Source organism: Rhinopithecus roxellana, chromosome 16 (assembly GCF_007565055.1).
Source record: "Rhinopithecus roxellana isolate Shanxi Qingling chromosome 16, ASM756505v1, whole genome shotgun sequence".
Lineage (NCBI taxonomy): Eukaryota > Metazoa > Chordata > Mammalia > Primates > Cercopithecidae > Rhinopithecus > Rhinopithecus roxellana.
Window position 1 is genome coordinate 64,565,532 of NC_044564.1, and position 22,114 is coordinate 64,587,645.

The 22,114-nt window shown below is 35.9% G+C and overlaps 1 protein-coding gene across 1 annotated transcript in view; it reads left to right on the top strand.

Moving 5' to 3' along the window:
- The window catches only part of LURAP1L (leucine rich adaptor protein 1 like), a 47,124-nt gene extending 27,132 nt beyond the window's left edge, over window positions 1-19,992 (top strand). Inside the window, exon 2 of the mRNA XM_010383155.1 lies at window positions 19,245-19,992. Coding sequence (XP_010381457.1) covers window positions 19,245-19,619 — 375 coding nt within the window. The 3' untranslated portion in view covers window positions 19,620-19,992. The remainder of the gene's footprint in view (window positions 1-19,244) is intronic.
- Window positions 19,993-22,114: the final 2,122 nt, after the last annotated feature.

A 22,114-nucleotide genomic window follows, 5' to 3' on the forward strand; every position in this document is an offset into this window, starting at 1 on the left:
ATATGTATGCATGTATGTGTGTATTTTCTAAAGGGAAACATGATTTCTCAAACCATCTATTACTTTAATAAGTTTTTATTAGATCAATTTCATTAAACTGCTGTAAGACTACAATTTAAAAAGGAAATATTGCTTTATGAACATTTTTAAATGGACAAATGGATAAATTTAAAACAGTATGTTGAGGAATTAAACTTGAGAATGAGTTTTATTGCATCTGAAAGTCATGTGACAAACTTCTTTTATGTTCACTCTTTTTAAAGGGCATAAACACAGACTTCAGGGAAATTTAAGAATGTTCCAAAAAGGAAGAATAAGTCAAAACACAAGAGGAAGAACATATTTGTCATGGGAATTTTAATAACTGTAATACTGGATTTATAGGGAGGAAATAGGAGATCAAGCTCTCTGAGTTTTTCTGGGTCATATATTTGAAAAGCACTTCATTGCCTCTGATTGAAACATGGAAAGCTTCCATGATTCACATATACAAATTAACTCTTTGTGAATTCCCAGCCCATTTCCTTCTGAGAGTGAATCTGTCACTCTGGATTCAGGAGAATGAAGTAGTTTGAGTACTGGAAGAGTTAGCCTCTATTCCAGAAAGAGATACACATGATAAAGTTGTCCTGGTATCAGTCTAAGCTGTAGTTTTATATAATTTCCCTACACAGCCAAATTATTTTTTCTTTAACTTCCTTTGTTGTTATTAGTACATTTTACCCACACTAAAGAATAGGCCTGAGATGCTAATAAAGCCTCTAAGCTATTTTGAGGGCAGCTGAAAGTCAGTGATATTGTTTGGATCTGTGTCCCCAACCAAGTCTCATGTTCTGTATTAATCCCCAGTGGTGGAGGTTGGGCCTGGTGGGAGGTGATAGAATCATGGGGGTGGTTCCTCATGGTTTAACATCACTCTCCTTGATGCTGTCATTGGATTAGTGAGTTCTCCTGAGATCTGGTCATTTAAAAGTATGTGGCACATCCCCAACCCTCTTCCTTCTGCTCTGGCCATGTGAAATGCTAGCTCTCCTTTTGCCTTCCTCCATGACAGAAACTTTCCTGAGGCCTCTCCAGAAGCTGAGCAGATGCCAGCATCAGCTTCCTGTGCAGCTTTCAGAACCATGATCCAATTAAACTACTTTTCTTTACAAATTACCCAGTCCCCAGTATTTCTTTATAGCAACATGAGAGCAGATTAATGCACTCAGTAACCTGCAGCACAGAAGTGGGTTAAAACTCCTATCAAGTGCCTCTGTTTGGGATAATGCATTGAGCTTTTCTATGGAATGAACTGTCACAGCATCTCTCAGGGTTATCTTTGCTCAATATTCCAGACCCTCCATGAATGCCTCCAAATTACTTTTCCACTTTTCCTCTACCACCACCTGTTCCCCTGGTTGTCTTGTCACTTTATTAGCACAAAATGAACATTTTCATCTCTGAGCCTTTGCTTATTTCTCTCATTCCAGATTCAAATTGAAATGTCCTTCTTGGCATGGATCACCCACACCCATCTGACTGACAGATGTCTTCTTTTCCTAACAAAAATGAATCCATACTTACTCTCTGCTGTCTGTACCTGTTCTTCCTCTGTCATCCATTTCTTCATTCAGCGTGTTTATTGCTTTTCCATGTGCCACTTTAGAAACTGGGATTATTGGGTAGCATAAAACCACTGCACTGGAAGTGTTCATGCTTACCACCTCTTTGTCACTTGTCTTTATATTTCATTGTCACCAATATGTTTGTTTTTCCTATATCTTGAAAAATTTCCTATCACTTCTAACATGCTACATCAGAGAACATTTTCAGGCTGAAAGGAATTTGAAGATGATCCCCAATATTCTTATGTAACAGACAGGAGAATGGAGACATGGGAAGATTGGATACTTGTTATATTACAGGTTAAGTTACTGGTGGAACCAAGACTAAAACCAATATTTTAGCTTTCTTTGCTATTGCCACTAAATGATACTACCAATGGGTAGTTGAGTCATAGGGCATCATAGGTGTAAATAAATACAAAACACCTGTTATCTCTGTTTTAAATTTTGTTGTAAGTTATTTCTGCTGGAAATGGATCAGTGTACATGTAAACATGATAAATTATATCACCTTCAAAGGAGAGCAAACTCTCACATGTCCAGGTAAAATTGTTTACATTAATTAGACTAAAATTCTAGGAGAATACTAAATTAGAAAAGGAAATTGATATTTTAGGCAAGTTTCTTTCAATAAATGTAACATCATTTAAACTAACTCAAACACTTTAATTGTTCAAAACAGTAGCATGCCAAAGGACAACTTAAACACTTTAATTTCTAAAGACTAGAGATAAAGCATAAAAATTTAGTCACTGATATCTTGTGGTGCCAGAGATATCATTAAGGTATTTGTGGAAAATAAAATGTAAACAGCTACATGAAACTATTAGCACTGCATCATCACAATATTCAATACTTGGTATATGCTGAATCGCATATCATCTGAGACAGAAACCTATTAGAAATAAAGAGCAAATCTATTATTTCCTCATAGAATTCATTGTGATTCACACGGAAAAGACAAGGCTTATTTAGTCATATTTGTATTAAATTATGTATTTAATAAATTCAGTGTATGAATTTTTCCTGTGCGATAGGGTGTCTTTTATTCTAATAAATCAATGACAAGAAGTGGCTAAATAATGACTAAAAAGGAGTTGAAGGTTTGGGGACAGATATTTGATGGAAACTTTTGTCACAGCAGAATCATAGTTTTAAATTATTTTGTATTGTCTGCATAGTCTATACCATATTGGCCGCATCTACATTTGCATCAGTTCTAATGAGATTTTTGTCTGTGGCTCTGTTATTTTGCTATCTGGTTATTATTATTATTAAGACAAAGACTTGCTCTGTCACCCAGGCTGGAGTGCAGTGGCATAGTCTAGGCTCACTGCAACCTCTGCCTCCCAGGTTTGTAATTATCTTACCTAAGCCTTCCGAGTAGGTGGATTACAGGTATGCACCACCACGCCTGGCTAATTTTTGTATTTTTAGTAGAAATGGGGTTTCACCATGTTCGCCAGGCTGGTCTCGAATTCCTGACCTGAGGTGATCTGCTTGCCTCAGCCTCCACAAGCATTGGAATTACAGGCGTGAGCCACCATGCCTGGTCCTCTGTTAATTTGATTCCATCAAAATTATTTTTTAAAAAAATAGTAAAAATATACAAATATAAAACAAGCATATGCTTAACATTTATTTGGCTCAATGAGGGAAATCATCAAGATGGAAAGATGGTTAAAGGAAGAAACAGAAGTCAAAAAATTCATTAGGAAAGGTATTCCAAGTTAAATTAACCAGGAAGTGCCTTTTTTTCTTTTTTAATACTTGTCAGGTTGGGACCCTGCCAACTCACTGCCTAAATCCAGCCCACCTGTTTTTGTAAATACTTTTATTGGAACACAAACATGCTCATTCATTTACCATGACCACCCATATAAGCCAAAAATTGTAACCAAATTTAAGATTAACTAGTGTCTTCATTAGAAAATAAATATAAATTATAAAAATTAAGTTAAATGATGTTTAGTTTTCATAATGACAAAACAAGGAAAATTTTATAAACTAAAATTAGCAAACCAATATATGCCTAAAGATTCATCTTGATTCTTACATACTAATGATGCTTCTGAGGTAGCATTTTTATGAGGAAATTTATTTTTCCTTAAAAGACTAGAACATTCAGTATATTAGAGTTCAGTTTCTTTATTTTCTGAGAATTCTGGGACTATTAAATTTGTACAAGTGTTTAATAGCCTCTCAAATTAGAAAAAGCTGTTTTTACTGAAGATACATTGTAATTTAATTTATTGGTATATCCTAGAAGAAAATATTTAATATTCTTATTATGATAAATAGTTATATGTACATATAAATAGTAAATATGCTAAATAGTGGTAAAAGGTTTTTCTCAGTTAAATACACAACCACCTACAGGACTAGAAATTCAGTTCCACAACCTCAAGCAAAAGACACACAGTGTCAATAGTTATTCTCCTTTTCAGTGGAAAATGAACGTTTTCTTTATGGATTTAAGCAGACAAATAGACACACAAAAATACACAACAACTGACCATATTCTTTCTTCTACCACTCAACAAAGAATATATTCTCATCATCCTAATATAGGTTACAAAGTGATCTTGTCATAAAACCAGATTGCTAATTATTGTCATCCCAAAGGGAGAACAATTTATAGATTATGTGACCTCTACTCACCTAGTTATTCAGTACCTACTAGTCTCTGGAACTGGCTGTTGAATACACATGTTTTATACATGAGGGTTCTCTTGATTACATAATTAAGCCCAACCTTGTGGTCCAGTATCAGTTGTGAAAATGGACATAATCCTAGACAATAAGTTAAACAAATGTGGAACTTCCTGGCCAAGATCAGGAGCAACAATGAAACAAACCAGTAAAAAAGAAAAGAAAAGAAAAACAGAATCAGAAGACACATCTGACAGTCCAAAAGGGAAAGTTCAATTGCTATTTGTGATTCACTCCAGTTGTTTCTTAGGCAAGTCTGCTTAATAGCTCTAGCACGCGAGCACACTATGCATCCTTAGGGTGACCTTCAAATCTGTCAAAATACAATTTTTTTAAAAAGTTGAAAACATGACTCTCACACAAATATAGAGGGAACATTTGTCAAAGATTGATTTAGCTAATTTAATGAGAGAACCAGCAAGATGGTACAGCTGGTTCAAGAGTATTGGAGGAATAGGTTGTATATTTTCTCAGGAAAGTCATATGAATTCGTTTTCTAGTACGCATACTAAATTATCAAACATCCAGGAGGAAAATAAAACTATAACCTTTGAGATTATCTTTTTTTCTGGATAGAAGTAATCTGAATTTCTTCAAGACACAAATCTACAAGTCAATTTACAGCTTCATAATGCTGGGCCAATTCAGTAGTAAATAGTAGGTCACACAAAACTATAACCACATAGATAATTAAATAATGCTTTGATGCGTCTCTTGGGCTATGCTCCATTTTATCATGGAAGAGACATTCAAACTTTGCTTTATTTTCAAATGTTGAATAATTTTCTAAAACAATTTTATGTTATCCTTTTAGAAGTCTATAGATATTCTCAAGGAATTTTGAAAAATTTGAAAATTTTTGGTAAAAGTGGATTATACTAACTCACTTTTCTATTTTTTCTAGTAGGCCTAGAAAAAAAATAAGGTGTTGAGATTTCCAGTGTTCTTCAGTTGAGGTGACAGTGTTGTCTCTATGCTCCACCAGGGTCTAGGAGAATGTCATATACATACAGTCTCTCAATAAGTGTTAATAGCCTCTTTCTGCCCTTCAATTAGTTCTTTTGCCACTATGCAACTATATCACTCTACTCTTCTGAACAACTAAAGTCTTTTAAAAATGAGACTAAACCATCTTGGCTAACATAGTGAAATCCCGTCTCTACTGAAAACACACAGAAAAATTAGCCGGGCCTGGTGGCGGGCGCCTGTAATCCCAGCTACTCAGGAGGCTGAAGCAGGACAATGTTGTGAACCCGGGAGGTGGAGCTTGCAGTGAGCTGAGATCCGGCCACTGCACTCCAGCCTGGGCGACAGAGCGAGACTCTGTCTCAAAAAAAAAAAAAAAAAAGAATAGGATGCCTTACTCCTCTGAGTCGCATTTCCTTCACCTGCATAATGAAATTAATCTATCTGTGACTTTATATTTAAGGTGGGTTTCTAATAGACAGACAAGATATAATTGCATCTTATTTGTTTATCCACTTTGACACTCTTTGTCTTTTAATTGATGTAGTTAGACTATTCACATTTAAAGTGATTGATATAGTTGGATTAATAGCGATCATATTTGTAAATATTTTCAATTTCTTTCCTGTGTTTACTCATTCGTTCTTACTTTTTTCTTTCTCTCTTTTCTTTCCTTTTTTGTCTTCCACTTCTCTGATTTTAATTAGGCAATTTATATGATTCTACTTTTTCTTCTCTTGGCATATTAATTATACTTCTTTTTTAAACACGATTTTTAGTGGTTGCCCTAGAGTTTTTAGAATATGTTTACAACCAATCTAAGTGCACTTTAAAGTAATATTATGCCACATCATGATAGTACAAGTATGATATAAAACAATATTCCCAATTCTTCTCTCTTGTCTCTTATAAAATGGCTGTCATTCATTTTATTCACAAATAAGCTATAATCACTGAATACATTGTCATTGTTATTTTGAACAAACTGTTCTCTGTTAGATCAATAAATAATAAGAAAAATCTTCATTTTTTCTTCAGTTTTTCTTTCCTAATGCTCTTCCATTTTTTTTTATATAGATCTGAGTTTCTGCCTATATATTTTCCTTCTCTCTAAAGAACTTTTAAAACATTTCTTGCAAGGCAAGTCTACTGGTGACAAATTTCCTCCATTTTTGTTGGTCTCAGAAAGTCTTTAGTATTTACTACTTCACTTTAAAAAAAATTGTGGCAAAATATATATAACACAAAATATACTATTTTAACCACTTTTAAGTGTATAGTTCAACGGCATATAAGTTCATTCACATTGTTGTACAACGATCACCACCATCCATCTCCAGAAATTTTTTATTTGCCCAAACTTCTCCTTTATACCTGAAGGATAATTTGTTGGACACAGAATTTTAGGTTAATAGTCTTTTTTTTTTTTTTTTTTAAGACTTTAAATATTTTACTCCACACTCTTCTTGCTTATATGGTTTCTGAGTAGAAGTTTGATGTAAATCTTATACTTGTGCCACTGTCGGTAAGGTGTTCTTTTTCCTCTAGCTTTTAAAAAAGATTTTCTATAATTTGAATATAATATGCCTAGATATAGGTTTTTTGGTATTTATCCTCCTAGATGTTCTCTGAGTTTTGCAGATCTGTGGCTTTGTGTCTGTCATTCATTTTGGGACATTCTCAGTCATTGTTGCTTTAAATGTTGCTTCTGTTCCTTTTTCTCTCTTCCTTCCAGTATTCCCATTATACATGTGTTATTCTGTGTCAGCCCATTTGCATTGCTATAAAGGACTCAGGCTCGCTAAAAGAGCGAGCTGGTTAATGTATAAAGAAAACAGATTCATTTTGGCCCATGGTTCTGCAGGCTGTACAGGAAGCGTGGTGCTACCATCCGCTTCTGGTTAGGTCCTCAGGAAGCTTACAATCATGGCAGAAGGAAAGGGAAGCTAGGAGGTCACATGCTGAGAGAGGGAAAGTGACAAGATGCAACATTCTTTTAAAAAACCAGATCTCACATTAATGTAGAATAATAACTCATTCATTGTTGTGAGTAGGGCACTAAGCCATTCCTGATGGATCTGCCCCCGTGACCCAAACACCTCCCGCCAGGCCCCACCTCTAGCATTGGGGATCATATTTCAACATGAAATTTGGAGGTGGCACAACATCTAAACTGTATCATGTAACTTTTCTAATAGCCCACAAATCTTAGATATTCTGTTCTGTCTTTTTATTTCTTTTTTCTTTTTTCACTTCAGTTTGGGGAGTTTCTATGGACACATCTTCAAGCTCACTGATTCCTTCTTCAGCTATGTCCAATCCACTTACGAGTCCATCAAAGGCATTATTTATGTTACAGTGTTTTTGATTCCTTGCATTTTCTTTTCTTTCTTTGCACTTTCATCTCTCTGCTTTTATTACTCACTTGTTCTTGCATGTGCTCGCTTTTTCCATTAGAACCATTAGCATATTAATCATAGTTGTTTTAAATTCCTTGTCTGATAGTTCCCAAATCTGTGCCTCACCTGAGTCTGGTTCTGATGCTTTGTCTCTTCAGACTTTGTTTTTGCCTTTTAGAGTGGCTCGTAATTCTTTGTTGAAGGCTGGATATGATATAAAAGGAACTGTGATAGATTGGCCTTTAGTGCAAGGTTTTATATTTATGTGACTAGGAGTTAGATTCTTCTTACTATTTGCTGTAGCTACAGTGTCAGAGACTAAAATTTCCTGTAGTATCCTTGCTTCAGTCTACTCTATTGTCTTTGGGTTTCCTTTGACACTCTTTAAATACGGTCAGAGGCCTGCAGTTCTTTTTGCTGTAATCCCCTGTTATTATACAGTAGCCTTATTGATGTGGCAAGGTGTGGGAGAAGAGGAAGTGTTCTACTGTCCATAATTAGGTCTCAGTCTTTTAGCAAGACTGAGTTGGATATTTTGTTGATTCAGCTTTGGTAAAACTCCAGTCTGTTAGGTTCTAGTAAGCCTTAGGGACAAGCTTTTTTAAGGAGATCAGAGATATATTTCAGCACTTTCCTCTCCCTGCCAGAAACACAGGGGATATTGAGAACCTGGTAGGGTTTCTGGAGGTAAAACTCATGAAAGTGTGGGGTGCCCCTGAGACTGGGACCCCTTGGGTTTTTTAACTCACAAGCTAGTCCACACTAACCTTCCACCAATTCACCAATTACAGTTAGTGTTCCTACAGAAAGCTAAGGCCTTCTGCTTCCAGTTTTCTGTTCCTGTTCAGCTATGATTCTCTGTATCCATCTATCTGTCTTCTGGGGCTGCAATTTACCCAGTGACCTCAATTTTCTGATGAACCTAAGAATAGTTGTTGATTTCCAGTTTGTTCAGCTTTTTTTCTTGTTATGAAGATGGGAGTGATGACTTCTGAGCCCTTCACATATCAGACTGGAACCATAATGAGAATAATAATCAGCTTCTTCACCAATTTGTTGTAAGAATGGCACTACATTTATTAGATAAATTAATATTTAAGGCATCTAGCTAAGTACATGGTACATAGGAAGCATTTGATAAATGGCAGATACTATTATCAATATTCCTAAAGCCATTTTAAAAAGCTGAAAATGAATAAATCACTAGACTGGAAAGTTAATGTATTATCAGTGAATGTTAGAATATGTCAGGTGTCTCTTATTGGATGCTCTTCAGATCACCACTTATACCAGTGAAACTCTCCCATCTGGACAGTCCCACCCAAAAGTTTCCAAATGAAAATATTTAGTCAGTGTTTAGACACCACATGAAAAACAAAACAAAACTGATCTTAAGCATCATAAAGTATTCCAAATATTACCAAATTATCAATGGCAGGTGAAAATAAATATTTGCAGTAAAATATCTGAGCCTTCATTATATTTTCTATGCAAAGGGCCATTGTACAGGTCTTTCCAAAAAAAAATGTTAATCTATGAAAAAGAATTAACTCCTAGAAGGAAACTCAATAAACATAAGTAACTTTTATTATCATCCTAATCACCTCCTCTTTTTCTCCTACTGAGGCCAAGTCAAAGCACATTTTCAAATAAATGAGGAATTCTGAAAAGCAAGACTGCAACTTAATACAGTTGTCAATATTGAAAATTCAGTAATTTCAGTTTAGTTAATCTCACTGTATTTTAAACTCTTTAAATTATATCTGAATGTTATTAAGTTTAGTCTATTATCTTATCAATGTAGGCCCTACTTTCATGACCCTCAGATTATAGGGGATATAATTTATAAATGAAATATATTGAAAGAATCATTTTTGTCATTAATTATCAAACATAAATCATCTGTCATTTCTCCTTCAGGGTAAGAAATCAATTTCTTTTAGGGGAAAGAAAAGCTGTCCTCCAGTAGATGCGAATGGCTCTTTCAATAATGACCTTCAGTTTCCTTGAACATTTTTTGTTTTTGTTAACAAATATTTAACTGCTTACTCTATTTGTTCCTTTTTTTCAAACTACAAAGAAATATATTGATAAAGTAGCCTTCCACAGATGGTGATTCAGCATCTATCAACAAAATTATCCACAAATGGAAAGATCTCTAAGACCTTGCTAAAAAGTGTGGTCTGTATACCAACAGCATTGGTGTATTAGTTATTCATGCTGCATAACAAATATCCCAAAACTTAACAACTTAAAACAACAAACATGTATTATCTCACAGTTCTATATTCAGGAGTCTGGGCACATATTAAGTGAAGGCCCCTGGATCGGTGTCTCTCACATATCTGCCATCAAGGTGCCTTGATGAGGCTGCAGTCATCTCAAGGCTCTATCCAGGGAGGATCCACTTCCCAGCTCAATCACATGACCAGTAGCAGTCGACCGGTCTATGTCCTTGCTAGCTGTTGTCCAGAGATCTCAGTTCCTTACATTATGCATTTCACAAGGGGCAGTTCACAGCATGGTAGATTGCTTCATTCAGAGCAAGCATTTGAGAGAGTATGCCCAAGGCAGAAGCCACAATCTTTTTGTAACCTTTTCTCAGAAATGACATCCCATCACTTTTGCCATAGTCTATTATTTAGAAATAAGTCAATAGGCCCATCCAATACCAGGACAGGAAACTACATGAGGATGTAGATACCAGAAGAGGGTGGTTATTGGGAGATATCTTTGAGACTGCCTACCACAATTGGTAACAACTGGGAACTTGTTAGAAGTACAGAATCATAAAACTAGTGAGTAAAATTTAAATTTTAACAAGATTTGATCCATAGGTCCATTCAAGGTTGCAGATCTCTGCTCTAGGAGCAGGGCCCATCCATTTTATTCTGTTGCAGAGATTGCTTCCTCACTTAATTTTACTCACTGTCTGTTGCTTTATGAAGAAATACAGAGATCACTTTTCTTTGCAACTCCGTTCTCTCCTACAAAGAATTTTACAAAGTAAGTTCACTAAAGCACTACTGGGCTGCACATAGCAGATAGGAAATAGAGTTGGGAGAAAGAAGAAGAAATATGGGGCATAAGATCCATGGCAAACAGATTGAACTATAGTATCAAGAAATTACTAAAAGAGAAGATAAAGCATTTGGGTAGAAAAGATGTCAGGAATCATGTAAAAATAGGGATTATAGTCCTATCTCCTCAACAATCTTTAAATGCATTGCTGAACAACTCTGCATTATAAAGCCTACTGTTTATAACAGTGGCCTCTTATTTTAGAAATATAACCATCAAAAATTATTATAATACAAAACATCAATGTTCAACTGAGTTCAGATACCTGGCTTGTTCTCTTTTTCAGTATATTTCATGTCCCAACAATGTCGAGACATTTATATTCAGTATTTGAAATCTTTCCATAAAAGGCACTAAAAACTTTGGTATAAATATTTTACATCTACTTCAAATTTTATTAAATGTAAAAGATAAGATTACATTCAGATTTTAATTATGTCTAGAAAACTAAAAGCCCTAAGGGGTAAAATGCAAGTCTCTAATCTGCTTATCACAAAATGCAATCAATTAAGTAAAGCCTTCATTCCGCACCTTCTCAATGGTATACTGAAGCCAATACCCACTGATATGTGTGAGCTCTTTGTTAAATTTTCAGGAGTTTTGTGAACTAGTTGCTAATTACAGACATTATTAAAATTTAAAGTATTTATATAAACTTACAAGAATTTATATAAACCTGCAATTTAAAACAAATGTAATAAAGACTCAAAATTCATCACCTCCTAATTATTTTACTACATTTTACTTTCATTATTTTTTGAGGTCATTTAAAACATCTATTGTATTTATAGGGTGAAAATACCATATATGCTGCAGTACTGAGTATCTCTTATCAATCCCACGTTTATGTTTAAGGACATCCTATTGATAGCTTAAAATTGGCCATATAGGAGTATTTATGCTACATAAATTTAAAATCACTATAAAGCAGAACTTGATTTTTATTTTATTTATTGTCTAGACTTAAGAAAGTGATAGAGAAAATGTTAATACTGCAGATTCAACTTGAAAACTGTGGCATGTCCTTAGTTATTACATTTCCAATAGTGTCAAAAAAGGGAAATATTCTCCATGTATTTGAAAACTGTTATTCAATTCAGTGAAGAAGTTGCTCACATCATTGATGAACCAGTAAAATTCCAACATAACCAGTGCTGAGGCTGAAACACGTTTCAGTTTAATTAATGTATTTTTCACTAAGTGACAAATAATTTAACAGTGGATCACATATCAGGTGTAACGATAACAATTATTGAGGAATGAATTACCAATTAACTGTATTTGTGAAATTTTGTTTGAACTGCATCCATAGTTTGCTATACATACAAGAGTCCAGCAAGAATAAATAAAAGCATTCTCTGAAATCAGTTGGTCATATGGAATTGACAATAGAAAGTGCTGTATATTTTATTATTACCTGTAAAATATGTGTTATACATCTTCTATATAAGCACATTTGTATTGTATGTATATACACATGCATGTGTGTGTGCGCACGTTTATTTTTCCCAGGAAGCTGCTTGTTAAACATTTACTGGCACATTACCCTGTGTCCTTCTCTTACAATGTAATTGTGGCCACTACAGATCACAGAGGAGCACATTAACATGCCCTGGTCTTCCATATGAAAAGAATATTTTAAGTTCTAAAATTGAAAAGACATGCATGCACAATACTTACTATAAATTAGTGGAAACATTTCTCTGGTCCGTGTTCAATGTGAATAAGCTTCTCTGAGGTGAATATGGGGAGTCCATGTTTTTGTTAGATCATTCTAAATGAATCTTGGCTCAGGTGATTTATAGCCTATTGCATCAGCCTAAATTACACTTTGTACATTCATGTTGAAAACATTCAGGGAAACAGTTTTCACTGTATTAGAATATGGAAAAGGAATTGACATCACAGGCATCTAAGTATCAGTTGGACCTAGAATCTGATGAAATCATACTGAAAAGCTGCATGTCTTGCTTTGGCGATCAGATGACTCACCAGAAGAAACTGTACAGATCTCACGAGCAGGCCTGGTGGCCGGAATTTATGCTTATGATTCACGGGAGTCACATGTGCCCCTTTCAAATACACCACATACAGCTTTCTACTTAATCAAAACAACATCAATCAGTCCGCTGTGCTGATGACAGTATTTTTATGTATGTAATTTAATCCTTGGGGAAATTACTCTTCTATAAGGTTCTGGGAAAAGAGTGTTTTAGTTATTGTTCAGTTCCACATATAAACAACAAAAATGGAGGAAGACAAAGCTGACTGACATAAAAATGGAATCCTCTGTTGCCCAGTTAGAAACAAATTGTGCTGTAAATTTTGAACTGACTGAGAAAGTGAAAGAAAGCTTTGGCGGAAGGAACAGCACTGACTTTTGTGTAATTGTAGGCTTTTCACCTGAACCGTTCCAAACTAAAAACAGTGAGTGGAAATGCTGTACAGTGTCTTCTCAGACTGCAAAAAGATGATAATATTTTATGGATCTTCTGAGAAACCAGAGGAGTGCTTTATAAGTATAGATATTGAAAAAACTGCTGGAAATTTTAAAGATGGGTAGGCAGAAAATCTTCTGTGATCATCAAATTGAGGATGTGCTGAGTTTGGAGAGAGGGTAAATTTGGACACAAGAAGGTTATGCAAAAGGAACAAGCAAACAAACTGGAATAAATTGCTGGAAAAACAACATTCCAAGTGCTTTTACAACGGCTCTTCAGTTCATATAGACTTTTAAAAATATATTCTAAAATAAATGTGGGTAGAAAAGAGGCCTTGACAGAACTAAACTCTCTTCCACCAACTACAAGTCAGAGAGAATGATGATTAGTTTCTCCTAATGAGAAACTAGGATTAGAACGTCACATTAAAAAGCAAGTCTAATCTTTCTTCCTTCAATGTATGTGACTATGGACTTGCAAAGAAGTTCTTCTTCCTTCTAATTCATATTACAGCTTGCAGGATGGTTGGGATTTACATCTTGAATATTGTGGATTTTGCAGTAGAAATGCCTAACTAGAAGGTGACCCGCTTTTATCTGATTAGTTGACATTCATAAATAAAAGGGTAACAATAATGGAGGAGTGCTTTATGAGAAACATGAGTATATGATGCTATCCAAGTCTCCAGTATGGTGAGAAAGGCAAAAAATGTCCCTATTTGGAAGATATATTCAGCAGCTCATGCGCACATTTCAGTTAATATATAGACATATTAAAGATGATATGCATGTTTGTCTTGGAGTGGGATACAAAAAATAATTTTTATTCAAACCCAAATGGTGAGAGCAAAAATTATTATTATGACAAAATTTCAGATAAAGTACCTAAAATTAACATCAAGCCCAAACTTCTGGCCTTAGCCATGAGTTTTTACCAGCTACATCTTGTGCTGGAGTTATTGAGCAGCAGAACTGACTGTTCTGTCTCCTCTATAGCCTGCATAATTTTCTCATAGTAGAGATAATTTTGTAATGAAATGGTCACAGGAATGCAAAATATCAGAGAATATGTCAAAATGGAAGGAAATCCTGAGATTATCTGATCTGTAGAATCTTCTTATTAAATTAAACATTAAATGCCTGAAATGTTATAAGATGTTATTAAACATCTGAAAGGAAATCTCAGTATGAAAAGCAGGTATGTTAGGTGGATGCCTCAGTTGAATTCAGTCTTCTTATTGGGTAAGATTAGTCTTTATTCACAGAACTACTTTACCACCTTCACTGAGTCCCATGGTTCACTGCAGCTCGGAATGAAATCTAATTTTTCTTCATGTATAAGGAAACTGAGGTCCTGTATGCCAAGCTGCTTTCCCCAAAGGTCAAATAAGAAGATAGTGGCAGTGGCAGATTGGAGTCAGTACCATGGTTCTCATACAACATCACAAAGAAGTCAACTTGATTAGCAACCAAAAAATCCGACTGCATTCTTTCTTAGATTCCACTGCGCCAATGTATAACCTTTGTATTCTTTCAGCATTAAAATGGCAGCCTAGAAGAAAAAAAGGTGTCTGGGAAAGTTTACTGTTAAGAATATTTTCTCCTTCAAGATTCCTCATTTCAAGTTCTACCATAGACTCAGTTCATCACCTGTCAAAAAAAAATGACATGAAATCTCCGCATTCTCCCTAAAATACAGAGACCTGGGACATCACAATCCTGAAGCCTGAGAGACTAAGTAGGAAGCTGAACCATATGACATAAACTGTAAGGACAAGTGTGGAGGAGGGGAAATGAAGAGGAAAAGAGGAAAGGACATCCACATCTCTTTGGATCTTTGGACCAATCAGTCCAAACCTTATTTTTTTGTTGTTGTGTTGTTTTTTGGTACATGTCCTGGTTGTTTGTTCCCTTTGTTCAATTCATTTTGTCAAGTGTTTACAGAACACCCACACTGTGCTAGTACCGGTTATCACCCCTGAACAAATAGAATAATGTTTGGAGTGTGACTCACACCTTGAAGTCCACTTCCTTTTAGAGATACTATCTCATACTCTGTAAATTTAAGCTAGGAATAACCTCACACCAGTTACTCAGTGTTTGAATCTGGAGAAGGAATAGAAGGGATTATCTGCTGGGAATGCTTCAATATTGAAATGTTCTTTCCTGAGGCTACTTTGTTTCCCCTCTCAAGTCACATATTACTGACCCACAGCAAAACCCCAGATTCCAACAGATAATCCAATCTGAAGCAAAGTTTGTTATTCAGGTGTTGGACAGGTACTAATTTAGCACCTACTTTGTGTGAGATACTCTTCTAGGTCTTGGCATAGAGTGGTGACCAGGACAGATCAAGACCCAAGCACTCTGTGGTGCTTCCATGCTCATGGGGGAAACAGAAAATAATAGGTAAATCCATGATAAAGATTATGATTTCAACTAGTCATAAATATTATGAAGGAAACAGACATGAAAATGTAATATTAATCTAGGCATGGGTATTGTATATTATGATTGATCAGGAATCAGGTTCTCCTAGGGGGTGACATTTAAACTCAGACCTTTAGGAGATCTCAACTCTCAGTATCCTCGAAGTCAAGTTGCGGGACCTTATAAGACTCCAACAGAAGGAAACATACAGTTTCATGCTGCCAGCGCAAGGCTACTATGTTTTTAATTGATGGCTAGACTTCATAAAGACCGAAATGAATAACAGTGAGGAAAGGCGGAGCAGTTACTAGAGACAAAAGAGTCATTGTGATTTAGTTCTTTGGTGGATTGCTCATACTTTCAAGGGTCATCGGTAGCATAACCGCACCTTGGTGCTTAGAGAAAGCAGAGTGCAGCAGCTGGGCCGGCCCAGGGCTCTCTGTGCCTGGAGCTCCTGGTGATGGACCTGCCAGCGTGTGAACCTGCATGCCCAGCGCTCCCACGGTGGGAAGCTGTTTACTCTCCCCTGGGAGGACACAGGGTTAGACACAGTTAAATCTATAATCATTACCAACCAGATCAACACGTTCTAACCGACTTGCTTTCGTCGTTTTTTTTTTTTTTTCCCAACAGTGGTTCAATGGCCTGTGAATGTTTTCCTTTCAGTTAAAAAAAAAAAAAAAAAAAAAAAGATTTTCCTATTTAAATAAGTCATTTCATGGTCAAAGGAAGCTTTTGTTACTTCATAGTCCACTCCTCTTTTCTTCTTATTGCTTAATAAAACTGAAAAACTTGTACTTGATGTAGCCACTGTGTAAGTCAGAAAAAAATTGCTGACAAAAAAAATGTATTCTAAGTATGTTTTAACCCCTGGTGGCATAGTTGTTATGAACATGTATTACTACTGTCTTAAGAGCTAAATTTTCACAGTTCCTAAAATGATGGCTATTTCCAAAAATCAACTAATTATGACTATTCCCAAAAATCAACCAATGCTTAGGACAGACCTTAAGATATGGAAGAAATGTGAGACATAGCTTCTTTCTTTAAGGAGCTCACAGCCTAGTTGAAAATGCTAAAAGACAATCATTGGCAGTATATGACAGTACAAAGTTAAGCTATGTTGGGAGATAAGCTAATAGGACTGTAGTGGTGAAGCAGGCCAGCAGAGGAGGCTGGAGCCCTCAAGTAGTGCTTGATGAGAGAAGTATGACTTGGAGAATGGGGAGTATTTGGAGAGGAAGAAAGTGAAGTTTTTCAAGAATGGGGAATGACAGAGGAGCATGCCCAGAGCTGGGAACGGGCTGGAACATTTTCATGGGAGAGGGTGGAGATGTGAATAAATGCAACCGTGATTCATTTGGGGAGTTGTTGGGAAATGGTCAGATTGATATTGTGCCATGCCTTATAAGGGGCCAGCATGTTTTATCAGCTACAGATGACTGCTGAATAATTTTGCAAAAGTTTGACTCATATTGATTTTTCTGGGCTGCTCAGTGGACCTAGGCAAATTGTTGTTGATTTATAAATATTTGTTGTATTACTTGTAACTTGACCATTGTCTTCCTGGTTCATAGGGTGTGCAGATGAATTTAAACATAAAGACTGTCAGAAAGCCTCCTTCCTCAACATAAAGTCATTGCAAGGTTATTGAGACACCCCAACAAATAGAGGGGCATCTCAAGGCTAAGTTCACATCCTTCTGTTCATGAACATCTCAGTGAAAAGTAATTTTCTTTGTTACTCCCTTGCAATTTATTTTTAGTGCTTTGTTCAGAGAAGACAAAGAAGTCACTCAAGTCACTTCAATATTCCAGTAAAATTAAGGGATTTTAAATTGTACTTTATGCTTTTTGTATTCATAGATATATTTTTATTCTTTTGAAACCTGCACAATCTTGCATCTCTTGGAGTTATTAATGGAACTTCCACCTCTCCTAATGTTTGTTCATCATGTTCCCTCAGTCCTTCAGTTATGGATTAACTCCTCACATGGAAATATTTTTACAATACAAATGAATACTTTTGAAGACAATTCACTCTTTTCTTCCTTACGGTTTGAGTCATCCAAGAATGAATGTTAATTCAGATAATTCCAGAAACCGACATAAATCTGAATTAGCTCTGGATCCTACGAAAGAATTAGTATGACTGAGACTTTTGGGTCAATAACCCAACTGGAGGGACAGAAATCAATTTTTAAACCATAGAGAAGGCCAGGTGTGGTGGCTCACACTTCTAATCCCAGCACTTTGGAAAGCTGAGGTGGGCAGATCACGAGGTCAGGAGTTTGAGACCAGCCGGGCCAGAATGGTGAAACCCTGTCTCCACTAAAAATACTAAAAATTAGCTGGGCATGGTGGTGTGTGCCTGTATTCCCAGCTACTTGGGAGGCTGAGGCAGGAGAATCATTTGAACCCAGGAGGCGGAGGTTGCAGTGAGCCAAGATTGCGCCACTGTACTCCAGCTTGGGCAATAGAGCCAGACTGTCTCAAAAAAACAAACCAACCAACCATAGAGAATGTGACTAGGACCTCTAGTGGCCAAACATGGCCCTGCCAGGCTCTGTACTCAAGAGCCCTATCTCTTCTGTCTCAACAGAACAATCATGGGAGTTCTTACAGCACCACTTCCCCAAACACCACCTCTTGATATTACCAAATGTTTACAGTAAACTGTGGGACCTGCGAAGAGACTCTGCTTTGTGGCTGTGGAGATAGATATCCCTGAAGTAACTTAGATCTATCAGAAGACCACACACCTAGAAGGCACATAAGGGAGATCTCAGACCTTCCCAACATCTGATATCCCACTTTTGATTGGGGTGCCCCTGATATATCTGAAACAAATAGTCAGATCTACAGAAATATTTGTTCATTTCATCTTATAAATTGGATCAGCCTAGTGTATCACTATCCTTTGGATTCAGGGAATATTAGAGCAATTTGTTTCTTAAAAGCAAAAGCATTATTCAGCACTGTCTATGTTAATATAGTCATTAAGAATACAGGCCTTTTTCTTGTACTCTTAACTCTTTTCTACAGATTTATCTTCTTCATCTGTAAAATGAAGACAAAAATAATAATACCTGTCATATAGTGTTATTATATTTTGCTAATGAATGCTGTACTTTTATGATGACACTTGGCACATTATCACTCTATAATCAGAGGCTTTTAGAGTCTTCCATGAGCTGAGGATGACTCCTTAATTTCTTCACTTTCATTTTCTCCCCGCCCCTCAGGACTCACATATATACTACAACATAAACATTAATAAACTTAATCTGGCCGAAGAGAAAATAAATTTTGTAGTAGAGAACCTGCCATTCAATATGATATGTTCAGGTCACTTGGTTAGGGTCAGGGATGCAGCAGGGGTTTTGTCGTACCTTTTGGAGCCTGATGCATCTGGCAGGAAGTGAGTTTTTTTTTATTACAACTCCTACCATCAGTCAGCAATTTTCAAAAAGTTTCTGAGATCCAGTCCACTTATATTTTTTTCTGTGAATTTAAAATTCTGAAATGCAGCAGACAGTCCCCAAATGAATTTAAGGTCTTTCAAGAATGTAAAATAACTGGAATGTCTTTTTTCTCTCCTTCTCCACAGATTAACCTCAGAGCCACAGACGTCAGGCTCATGCGCCAGTTGCTTGTAATCAATGAGAGCATCGAGTCCATCAAGTGGATGATTGAAGAGAAAGCCACCATTACCAGCAGAGGCAGCAGCCTCAGTGGTAGCCTGTGCAGTTTGTTGGAGAGTCAGAGCACCTCCTTACGTGGCAGCTACAACAGCCTACACGATGGCAGTGATGGGCTGGATGGCATTTCCGTGGGAAGTTATCTGGACACATTGGCAGATGATGTCCCAGGCCATCAGACCCCTTCAGACTTGGACCAATTCAGTGACAGCTCCCTAATAGAGGACCCACAGGCACTACACAAGCGTCCTAAATTGGATTCAGAATACTACTGCTTTGGCTAGTGACACAGTTTTTTGCATGGGACTGTTGTGCAATTAACTTGTATTTATCCTTCTTCTCTGCTGCTATATTTTTGGTGTGATTTTTATTTTAATAAGATGATCTTTTTAAAAGAAGCTGATTTTGAAACTGCTTAATGGTATTTCTGTTGCTCCTAATACTTCTCATCTGAACTGATTTATTTTTCTCTGTTATATCTCTATTTTTTATTTATTACAATGATTTTCTCCCTTCTTTTACAGTAGCACAAACAAAGTAGGGGGAAAAGTATAAGCAATAATTATGTTTTTGCTTTTGTTTTCAGAGGAATGGGTCAGGGATTACAAGAAAAACTTTGCTAAATTTTACAATAAACCGAAGTCTGATAACAGTTAATTTTGTTGCTTGTGTTCTTAAATGATTCAAGGTTCCATCTTCCAGAAGATATTGAGATATATTACTGTTTGCATATCAGGTTGAACAAAATGCTTGGAACAAAATTAAGCATTATTTCTAGGCCACAACATTCTAGTGTATAATCAACAACACTGTTAGTCACACATGCCCACATGACAGTCATTTGGAAGTCCCCAACTATACAGTCTGTTCAACCAACTCACCCTTGTGTTGGTACTTTCGATTAACATTTTGTCATCAGTGATTCTAACTCAAATCATATGTTTATTTGTGTAATAATACATATTATTCTTCCAAATTTCAAAGAATAATTGAGATTAAGTATGGAGCCCATTCAAGGCAAAAATGTCCTAAATTTAATCGTATTTTGAGATTTCGTTGGCATTTACTTGTATGCATTTTGCAATTCTGATAGGAGGTACAAATACTTAGATGCATACAAGCAGATGGAGAGAAAGACAGATAAATATCCCGATAGTAGGGAAGCAGAATTGTTACTCATTTAAGAAGTCCAGTATGATATTCGTTCATCCTAGTATAAATAAATAATCTCTTAGTTTTCTGAAATAGAATATTGTAACTCACATAGAGAGTGGACATTTAGTTTTGATATAATGTTATTAATCCTCTGCATTTCTTTTATCTTGATAACTCCTAGTGAGGGAATCTAATTAAGATTTCATGCTGTTCTTTGTAATGATAAATGTTTCTGGACTAAACCCTCTACAATACAAATCAAAAAGTCTTCCTTCTTATAAGTAAGAAATGTCCATACCCGAAAAATACTTCACCCAAATTTCCTTTGTTATTATATGCTTACTACACGTCAAATTTATTGTTTGTTTCCAAGGCATATATTATTCAATTTCTAATTAAAATATATCAGGGCTTATATTTTGCACTGATCTTTTCCCATAAATTGCTTGATATAATCCTCATCACAACAGTCTCATAATGTGAGGATTGTCACCATCCTATGTTTGAGGAAATTGAGGCAAATAAAAGGCAGGCTACTGAGACAAGTCTCCCAGTAAGTGTCAAAGCTAGGATTCAACTTGCATCTGTCTTATTTCTAACAGTAAAACTCAATAATCTTTGGTAATTATTGATGTTAAATAATAAAATCGGAATGAGAAAGCAAATGTAAGTCCATAACAAAAATTAAAAATGTAACCAACCAATTTTAAACAGAAGATAATGAAATATGTAACCATATGTCTACAGCCTCGCAAGGAGAATATCCTCAACTACAGAGACGTGGCAGGCAGCAAGAGTATGAGCCATCAAGGGTAAATTCTAACTTCTTTAAAACCCTCCCTTTGCCTTGAACAAGTCATACACACGAAAGGCTATTTCTGTTCTCAGATCAGTTTCAGATCGTTAATACAATCTGGTAAATTTCTGTTACACTCTTCTCATGCAACCCGCTTCCCCTGCTATATGTCCACCCCATGCCCTCTATAAATTTTCCCTCTGGAGAGAGGAAATGCAAAAAACACAAGAGCATAATGTAGGAGAAGTGTCTGAAATAGGTTTCATTTATATATTGTATTTTAAGGAACCTATAATGAACATTGGCAGAACACTTGAGGACGTTTTTGGTTTTATACATTTTATATGCTTTACATTAATTCCAATATTTTTTGCAAGACAGCAAATATAGATTCCACCATTTAAAAATATGGAATCACATGTAAGCCAACAAGTTTTTTAATAATTGATTTTACTAAAAGGAAGCCAATAAACAATTAAGCAACACTAACTATTAACATATTCATTGGTCTCAAGAGAGTGAGTGCATAGGAGTGCCTCATTTTTAACTGGAGAATCCCCATAACTAATCTCTGATCTGGCTTACATGGAATCACATGGAAGCCAGCAATTTTTTAATAATTGATTCTACCAAAAGGAAGGCAATAAACAATTAAGCAACACTAACTATTAACATATTCATTGGTCTCAAGAGAGTGAGTACATAGGAGCACCTCATTTTTAACTGAAGAATCCCCGTAACTAATCTCTGACCTGGACCATTTGATATTTGATCTCTGTCAGCACCAGAAGGAAAAGGAGTAAAAAGCTGTAGTATCTTTCAAACTAT